Source organism: Alligator mississippiensis, chromosome 12 (genome assembly GCF_030867095.1).
Source record: "Alligator mississippiensis isolate rAllMis1 chromosome 12, rAllMis1, whole genome shotgun sequence".
Classification (NCBI taxonomy): domain Eukaryota; kingdom Metazoa; phylum Chordata; order Crocodylia; family Alligatoridae; genus Alligator; species Alligator mississippiensis.
The window spans coordinates 56634972-56645146 of record NC_081835.1 but is presented as its reverse complement, the minus strand read 5'-3'; the positions used below and the strand labels follow the sequence as shown (position 1 = coordinate 56645146).

General features: G+C 45.5%; 1 protein-coding gene across 1 annotated transcript in view; it reads left to right on the top strand.

The window, feature by feature from the left end:
* Nucleotides 1-3891: 3891 nt before the first annotated feature.
* CDK5RAP2 (CDK5 regulatory subunit associated protein 2) overlaps nt 3892-10175 on the top strand; it is a 109296-nt gene continuing 103012 nt past the window's right edge. The window contains exons 1-3 of the mRNA XM_006269450.4: nt 3892-4159; nt 4249-4316; nt 7086-7153. Coding sequence (XP_006269512.2) covers nt 4107-4159; nt 4249-4316; nt 7086-7153 — 189 coding nt within the window. The 5' untranslated portion in view covers nt 3892-4106. The remainder of the gene's footprint in view (nt 4160-4248; nt 4317-7085; nt 7154-10175) is intronic.

Here is a 10175-nt window from a genome sequence, read left to right as displayed (position 1 = left end):
AGAGTTACTGGCACTCACTGGTTGGGAAACATAGGGCATCACCTGAATTTACAGGCTAGTATTTGGCGTTTAGGTGTTTCAGAAAGAGAAATTAATTCCATTTACAGAAAATGGAGTAACAGGATGAAACGGGAATCCAGAGTGATAAGGTAATAACAACAGGCAGGCTCACATACTGGTGCTGATTCCAAGCCTGTGCATTGAGGAGGTAAGCATCTTCTTGACACAGTCCAGATGGTTATGGTGAATAAGTGTAATCCAGCACTACAAACATAGAGGAGAAAATAGTCTAATAAACAGACATGGGCTGATCCTGTAGACTGGCCCTAGGCAGCCTTCTCTCAGAAAATGGGGTACATTTGTATCTTACAGACAAACTAGAGATGCATAAACTTTAATAAGCAGTAGCTTGCTTTATCAGATACTGAAATCATCTCTGTCCTTATGCTATAGGTAATGCTGCATATTATTAAACTGAAAGTATTCATTTTTTCATTGTTGACACCTGGGGGGACTCCTGCCTTGCTCCTTCGTTTAGTTGGGATGATAGAAGTCGAGTCATCAGCTTTCGCTATACGATCAGTCAAGCTAGTGGTGCAATATTTAGATTGCAAACACTGCAGGAGAATGTTTAAATCCTACCAAAAAGATTCAACTAATTCATTAAAACTATAAAAGCATGTCAGTCAAGTTTTGAAAAGCTTATAGAAGAATAACACAATCCAGCTTTGGGATCCAAAGTACCTGTTCTGCACGGTATCAGCTGAAGTAGTCAAGGGAGGTGCTGACAAATGAAAGCAACTGGCATACAGTAACACAGTCCTGCCTGTATCGTAATAGAAGACAGGAATCCTCGGACACATTAGGTCTCCAATAGAGATAACAAATATGGCTTACTGCTATGTAAACATTATTAATAAAGGTAGGACCAAGATGAGAGAAGGGATTGTCCAGCAGGTAGGATGCCAGTCTGGGCTTTAAATAACTAACTGCATTCTCCTAAGGTCTGCCCCTGACTCTTTGAGGGACCCTGGACAAATACACTGCATCCACGTTGTGAACATAAACTCGTTAAAGACTGTGAGGCATTCACTTAGCGGTGTAACAATGGCCAGGTGCCTGGGGCATTGGCCACACACGGGGGTAGTGGTGACTTCTGGTCATTGCTGCTGCAGGTGTGATCATGCGGCTGCTGTGACAGCTATTTTTTTCTGCCCCTCCTGCACTCCAACCCCATCCCCGGTCAGTGCCAGTTTCAGTTGCCCTCCTCCAGACGCCACTTTTATTTACTATGATGATGAGGCCTACATAAGTGCCTCAGATAGAAGTTTCCCCTGGACTTAATCTTGAAAAGTGTGACCCAATCACCAGCTCTGAATTCTAGAGATTAAATGTCAAACCAAACTAAGACGTGAGCCTGTGCCAGTGACTAACTCGCAAATCGTACAGCATGGCTGTCAATGCGTTGTTCCTAACGAAGGAAAAAATGAATTGGGCATACATAGAGCATTTCACGCGGTTTACATGGAAATATTGTATGGGGTTAGAATAAAATCAAGTTTGGGATACTACCCTTGTACAAGCTGATACAAATACCATTCAATGGTGAAATTATATATAATGTTAAAATATGGCATTTCATAATGGATTGTCACTTTATTTTTAAGATAAAATGATCCATTTGCAGAAATGTAGCGTGGATGTTTCTGGAGTGGATCATCTTAAAAACAGGCTCTTACCTGAATACAGTTGAAGGGTATATATTTCCTAGCTGCTTGAAAGCAGCAGTAATGGAAATTGCACACACATATTGAGGAAAGAGAACACCCCTAGGGCGATAAAACTCGATCTAACAATACACTGCATGGTTAAGTATACTACTCTGGCAAAATACCAATTCTTTTGTAGCTTTCATCTCGGCATTGAGCAAGCTTATGCATTTAATAAACTTATTTCAGGTGGTATTTTCAAGGTTGATTTGTTATGATGGACAGGATTCTTGGTTTTAGATCCCTGAATTATACATTTTGCTTTTAAAATAACAAGAAACTTAAATCGTGAGACTAATTCTATCCATCATACCTGCTTACCTACCTATTTATCGGTAAATGCATATTCCAGATCACTAGTACTTGAGCACCTGCTGTTACACATTTTATTTGAGCAGACAATACACTTTCTCACAGGCTCCCAAGCAGAGATGAAGTAGTGTTAGAGCAGGGGAAAGGCTCCCCATGGCTTCATGCTGTTTGCATTCATTCCCTTCCAAACCCATGTCCTGTATTTCAAGGGAGTCAAAGGACAGGCCCTAATTCTTCTTTTGTTGGCAGGCTCTGTTTGACACACACACAGGCCTGCATAAGCTTGACCCCGCAGTTAAATGCATGGGTTAGTGCAATGTGGATGGCCATGCCCGTAACCCAAGGAAGATGCAGTGTGTCCAGATGAACCAATGCAGCTGGGCTGTGGGTGGGAGCTGGGGCTCTGCTGGTCAGAGGTGCTGTCCCGCACCCCACCAATTCCATTCACTTCTGCCAATCTTGGTGCTCGAGGCCTTTGAAAGTCAGGCCCTGTGCCGCCCACTCTTAGAAGCAGGCATTCACCCAATAGCCTCAAAAAATGGCCAGCTGTTGCTAAGCCAACCTAATGTGGCCACCATTCCCAAACCCGGGGCTGGCCAATCTGCCACACTTATGCCACAAGTGGCAGAGGCATCCCATGTGCAGGGCACCTGGCTAGGAGTTGCCAGCCCTGGAGTCTCCAGGATTGAGATATAATCTTCAGGAGACGGCTGAGAGTCACCCAGGAGATAAATGATAGAGCATTCATTAAAATAGATATTAAATGTCAAATCCAATTTATACTGCAGTCCCGTGGGTTTTTACAGTTTTAAAAAGTAATAGTAACATACATTTGTTTTCCTGAGTACAGTAGATCAATCATTCATGTCTCTGCATCGTGTGATGAAACCTCCTGCGATAGATTCAGACAGAGCTGGAAACCCTGCACCTGGCAGATGGAAAGGGAGCAGGGAGCAGAAAGCAGAGCAGCAGATCGGGAAAGGCCCACGGGGAAGGAAGCAGAAAGCAGAGCAGCAGATCAGGAAGGGCGGACAGGGAAGGAAGCAGAAAGTAGAGCAGCAGATCGGGAAGGGCGGACAGGGAAGGAAACAGAAAGCAGAGCAGCAGATCGGAAAGGGCGGACAGGGAAGGAAGCAGAAAGCAGAGCAGCAGATTGGGAAGGGCGGACAGGGAAGGAAGCAGAAAGCAGAGCAGCAGATCAGGAAGGGCGGACAGGGAAGGAAACAGAAAGCAGAGCAGCAGATCGGGAAGGAAGCAGAAAGCAGAGCAGCAGATCGGGAAGGGCGGACAGGGAAGGAAACAGAAAGCAGAGCAGCAGATCGGGAAGGGCGGACAGGGAAGGAAACAGAAAGCAGAGCAGCAGATCGGGAAGGGCGGACAGGGAAGGAAGTAGAAAGCAGAGCAGTGGATCAGGCACGGGAAAGGGAAGGGAGTGGCACTGGGGGGACAGCCTGCGGCAACTGGTAGCCCCTGGTGACCTAGAGGATCCCTGAGGGCACCGCCTGGTGATCTGACACAGCCCCCTAATTATATCCACTTTATCCGCAAAGATGCCCTGTACCTTCTCCCCGAACTGCGCACCACGGGGCCCTAAATAAAGATGGCGGCGCCCACACACATGTTCTTGTCCTAACGACGCAACACAATGCCCTTAGTAAAGATGGCACCTTCTTAACCAGCTTCTATTGCAAACTGACGGCTGCTCAGACTCCCCGCCTTCCTTCCCTCACTCAAGATGGCAGCTGCCCACACTCAACTCCTACCCCGCTCACAGCCCAGTTGGCATTGTCCACCCCCGTCTGCCCTCAGTTAAGAGGGCGTCCGCGCGCGCTTCCGCAGGCGGCTCCCTCAGCAAAGATGGCGGCTTTCCCCATAGATGTCTACGGTGCCCTGGTGCCAGGCCCTCCTGGGGCGGCTTCAACGGCTTCACGGTCAGGGCCACAAGATGGCGGAAGCAGCTGCAGCCGTTTGAATTCCAGCGGAGCCGCCAAACTCGCACAATAATAACCGGGTACCGCCGCCGCCATGGACTCGCTGCCGGGGGACGACCCTACGCTGCCCCTGGACTTGGGCGGCAGGTAGGAGCTTAACCGCGGTGTCACCCCCTCCTCCCCGCGTGGCGCCGCGTCCCGCCGCCCGCGCTGACCCGCATCTCTTTCTCCCTCAGCGTCAACGTGGCCGACCTGCCCGACGTGCCCGGGGATGCGGCCCGGCCCGGCTCGGCCGGCAGCGCAGGTGAGCGGGGGCTGCCCGGACACCCCCGGGAAAGTTGGCGCGGTTCCCGCGGGCCCGCCCTGCCGCACACACGTGCACTTGACGCGCGATAGAAACCCGCGCGGGCGCTTTGTGTGCGACCCCGCAGCGGGTCGGCTCTTCTCTTTAAAACTGGTCCCTCATTTGTTTTCATCTCCTGCCACCATGACTTTGTGCGGGTGGCCGGGGTGCATTTATGGCACTGAATGGCGTGGCAGATGCTTTGTGCGGGCGACGGGTTTATTGTGCGATTCACCAGTGATGTGCACGAGGGCGCCTTTGCGCGATGCATGTATTGCATGTTTATTGCCTGGTTCCCCAGTGAAGTGTGTGATAATTATTTTGCACGGGAGGCAGGGGCACATATATGGCACGGTTTGACAGTCAGTTGTACGATTACGTTGCACGGATGGCTGGTCTACATTTATGGCGTGATTCAACCGTGATTTGTGTAATAGTTTCTTTGCATGGGTGGCTGGTGTACATGGCTTGCACAGTTCATCAGTGGATTACACAATAATTACTTGTTATGTATAGTATGTTTGTGTTTCACCAGTGAGTTGCGTGGTGATTGCTTTGCATAGGTGACCGGTATACACTTATAGCGTGTTTCACCAGTGAGTTGCATGGTGATTGCTTTGCATAGGTGACCGGTATACACTTATAATGTGTTTCACCAATGACTTCCACGGTAATTACTTGCATGCTTGGCCAGTGTACATTTATAATGCTTTCATCAGTGGGTTGAGCAATGTAGGCAATGTGTAGCAGGGGTTTAACATTCATAGCTGACCGCTGATTTTTCTTTTTCATCTAAATTGCAACTTGTTTCGGTGCTCTGTTTGAAACCCAAACCTGGGGAGACTCTGAAAGTGAAACTGCCCACCCACCCGAGTGCCACTGAATGCATTAGCCTAGCGGGGAGGAAAGGCGCAAGCTTAATGAAGCACCTGGATGCTCACGAGTTAGAGGGTTTTTACATTGTTTCCTAGGCAAAGAAATCTCTATTTATGGTGCACATGTGCGTTTGCCTACTTCTCTGGCCTGCCCCAATGGCTGGGAAGCAGCAGAGAAGACTTGCTATTTCTGTAACAATTTGGGGGCCTTCTTAAATCCAGCCTGCTCTCTGTTATCAGCAGAAGTTATGCATCTCGTAGAAAACCATAACCAGTGGCAAGGAATTGTCACTCAGATTACAAGGCACTATTTACCAAACAGATAACGTGATGATGGTGATGATCCCTTTTCTAAAAAGCCAGAAAACCTTCTAAACTCGAGCTACTCCTGCAGATACTAGTATTAGTCCAAAACATTTATGTTTCCGTTGCCATTAAGATCCTGAGGACCAGGCTCTGAACTGCTTGGACTAACTAGCACTATTGATGGTTCACTCTTAGTAATTTTTTTTTTAGAAAAATGGCATTAAAGTTTCATGCAGGGCTTTCCAGCTGCAGCCTAGTTAGGTTGTGAGAGTTTTGCTTTCTGTTGTGGCTGAGTCAGCACCTGCTCCATGTTCCTTTCTAAAGGGAAAAGAAAGTCTTTCCATAAAGTTTTACTGCCCTGTATTGATCAAGGACAATAATTTATCATCTTTTGCTTTATTGTGACCTTGTGGTGGCTGCCAAGTTCGTCTTATTGCAGGTTTTAGAGAAAATATAGCCTGATACATTGCTTTTGAAGCAAAATGGATGTATCCTATTATTTTGTGAAGTGCTGTTTGCACAGTTATAACAATTGTGTGCGTCTTGGACCATATTTCTGGTCCATGCGATTTGGAGGCTGGTCTGGCCACTGTGTATTTGTGCAGTTAACTAAAGTGTGTTGTAGATGTAATTTCAAATAGCTACTGCTGCTCCATTATTAAAGCAATTTATGTATACTTATCCTGGGAGCATATTAAGGTTATGAAACAAAAATACATTCTGAAAAACATGCTTGAATGGCAATATAGCTGTGGCTGTATTCTCTTAGTTGTTTTAAGAATGATGTCTCATTAGATTAATCACAACTTCAGGATTTTAAGATCTCAAAAGCGAGCATTTCCAGGGGTTTTTCAGACTGTTGTGCATATATAACTGTGTATGTAGAATTATTCCAAGTTGGAAGATACTTATTTTTTCTTTTAGTAGCCACAAGGCTGAATCTAGGACCTCAGTCCTTTCTGTGGTCTCTGAGTTCTACCTTTTCTCCTTGGGTTTATTTATTTTAAGATGCTACATTTTGTGTGTTGTTTTGATTTGTTTTAAGCATTTTTCTAGAACTAATTCCCCCCGGCCCAACCTGTTGTTTTTAAGATTTTATGCAGAAAAACCTTGGATGCAAATGCTGCACTTTGTAATATTGACTTGCAGAATTGGCTATGTGGAAATGGCACGTTTTTTAGTAGCGAGTTACCCATTGTTTGTCTATGGGTATTTCTTTGCTTCATTTTCCAGCATGCAAATGTTGCACTGGTGAATCCCCTTGGCATCTGCTGCTTTGAATGGGTGTTACAGGTATAACTGGGACGTCTGACCCAGGGGTGTGCATAGGTAAGCTAATGCAACCAAAACTTAGCTACAAAGCCTGTAGCTAAGATGAAATGGATTAATGCATAATGTAAAAAATGGTAATAAAGATATAATTGTGTTTAGCTTAGTGCTTTTATTGCATTTATATGATTACACTAATCCTTAGCTTTCACCAGTTAAAAACAGAACTTTAATTCCTTCGGTGTCTGAATTTATTTTAATTTACTTCCCCAATGTCTAGCGTTACCAGACTTGGCGGAAGATGCAGTTTCACCAACCAGAGCTCGGACCATGAAGGATTATGAAAATGTAAGTGCAAATGTGTTACAAAATCAATAACAAAATTGATTATCTAAGTTCTGTGCAGTATGTACATAATTGAGTACTGATAGTATGTGGATGTATATTAATACCATAGGGATCCATAAATTAATTCACAGTGGTTGAAGTGCTGACTTTCTGGGTCAGATTCTCACTCTGTTCTCACTCAATCAGTGCATCTGTTTTGAATTTCATGATCCATCTGGGGATCTGGCTATCTATTTTTAGTACCTACTCTTTCAAGTACTTCTTTCAAGACTGAAGCAAGATCCTCTTACTGAGGTTAGCAAATTGCCCACCTTAGTTGTGGAATAGCAGTAAGCATCCCAAATTCCATCCAAAGACTTTTATTCCTGCATGTCTGTTCCACAGTCTACAAGGTGCTTGTCTGATTTAATTTAGGAATTTTGTGTATCAATTTTGTGACCTTATCTTGAACCGGGATAGTGTCAAGATTCAGTTTTTATTGTTAATTCTTTGAATTCTGTATCCTATCTTCAGGTATCTGGGTTGTAGCCATATTGGTCTAGAGGCAAAAGGAATCGGACCTCATGGTAAAGGTGATCAATCTTTTATTAGACCAACTAGATTCTTGCAAAATTAAAAAATTACAAAATAAAGAAAAAAATTAAAGATTTGTTTTTTCTCGCAAAAATCTAGTTGGTCTAATAAAAGCTATCTCCATGAGTTCTGATATCAATACCTTCATATCTTCATGTTACAAACCTACTTGGCTAGAAAGTCTGAAGGGAGAAAAATGCCTTTGACTTAATGGGATGATGCTGTCTTGATTTGTGTTCAGGGCTGACCCTAGGGAGGTGTGGGGCCCGGGGCAAATTAGCCTGTGCAGGGTTCCCTTAATGTCGCACAGGGCCCATGGGACCCTGCAAAGGCAGAGCATGGGATGGGGTCTCCCCCGTGCCTGGGGGTGGGGTGAGGAGACGGTCTCTGTACTTCTTCCGCAGCGTGGGGCAGAGACACCAGCACCAGGTGGGCCCCATGGGAGGGGCCATGGCCACTCTGCCTGGCTCTGCGGGGTCCCCCAAAGCGTGGGGCCTGGGGCAGTCACCCCAATTCGCCATACCCTAAGGACAGCCCTGATTGCATCACAGCTTATCAATAGAATTGTACTGCTAGAGTCAGCCTAGAGTGCATGGTCTTGGTGCTTGCTGGAAAATGGCTTCATCTTCACTCACTTTTTTTTTTTTTTTTTTCCCCCCCATTTGTCCAAATATTGGTGACTTATAATCAGAGAAGTTACTTACCTGTATTCAGGAAATCTAACAATTCTATTGTCTAAATGGTTTTAAGCCAATTTAGCTATCATTTCTGGCACCAAAGGGATGAGATTTATTTCCCACTTGCTGTGCGCTTAAGTTTTAAATGCCTAACGGAAATGCTCAGCATTGTTTTGAAGAACTTTTAGAGGAAGAAGTGATTAAAGTTTTCTCATGCCTAATGTCTACTCAAGGCGGCTTTTCTACGAAAGGAGTTTGTGACTTACGATGTTATATCTTTTACCATTTAAATTTGTCTTATGTTTTTATTATAGTTCCTTAGCTGCTGTTTGGTTTTTGTAGCATTGTTGTGATTGAATGGAGCACTCTGTGCTAAAGCCTAATTTCAGCCGCTCGAACTTATTTCAGAGCAGAAGGGTCTCATGCTTGATCTGAAGCCAAAGATGAAATGTTTCTCAGAACCTTAGCAAATGATACTTTATACTATCTATGTGTATCTTTTGCGCTCTCAGGCCTGAGATATTGCATTGGGTAGAAAAACTGCTTTAAAACATTACTTTTTGGTACATTAAAGAACTAAAAAGTCTTAAATATGATGCTTGTTAGCCTCAGTGAGGAATATCTGCTTTGTGAAGGTTGGTGTGGTTCAGTAATTTTTTTTTTTTCTTAAGAAAGTCAGATTGCTTGCTTGTGTGGAAGAAAGGTGCAGGGAAGGAGGAAAATTCTCTTGAGTGCCTCCCAGATTTGTTCCAAGAGTAGGGAGAAAAGGAATGAGTGTGTTCTCCTTGCAGGAAAGGCACGAGAGATGCAGTCTTTCCTCCTCTGTCTGGTCCAGAGCCCCTGTTCTCGAGATCATTATAGATCCCAGGTTCTTTTAGAGCAGTGGTCTCCAACCTTTTAAGGTAGGAGATCACTGTTGTCATTTAAAAGCAAGCCAAGATCTACTGTCCATTACTGGCAGCCCCGCTCCCTGCCCAGCAGATAAGTCTGTGGGGAGGGAAGAGGGGGGCAGATCAAGGTAGAGTGAGAAGAAATTATTTGGGGGTGCACCTCCCCAGCAGATAAGTCCCACCTGGCCGGGGCCCCACTCAACTTACCCCTGCTCCTGCCTCTGCAGTACTGCCCCTCACCATGGGGGCCTCGATCTAGCCCCTGCCCCTTCCCTCCCCCATGGACGGACATGCTGGGCTAGGGCATGTGCGTGCATGCACGCGGGCACTTAGCCCCCTGCCCCAGCCTCAGATAGACTCCAAGAGGCTCTGAGACTTGCCGGTGGATTGAGATCCACTGGTTGGTAACCACTGTTTTAGAGGTTAGTGCCATCTTTGTCTGGGTCTACAGCTTGGCTCCCAGATGCTCTTTCTCTCGTCCCACCTCCCTGGCTTCCCGACAGCTACAGGCTTTGTTTAGACTAGAGTGATTTTTAGCATCACAGCTTTAATCCTAGTTCAGACATGGCTATGGAGGACTTCTGTTACTGCTCTCTTAGAAGAGGTGCTCTGTGTAAAAAAAAAAAAAAAAAAAAAATAGTTAGTGCAAGAGTGTTTGTCTTGAAGGAAGTGCAGAGGTGGCAGCCAACACCTGGTTATGCAGGGGGAGATGTGCTCACAAAGATCCGCTCTGCACAGGCGCAGAGCGTGTGTGGCACCCAAGGAGATTCAGGTGCTGGAGTCTGATGTTTGAATGTGTACAGAAGTGGAAATGTTGGTGCTTTTGTGTCCTGCTTTCTTTGCTGAAGACTTTTTTTTGAAACCAAGCCTGCTTTTGCAGAT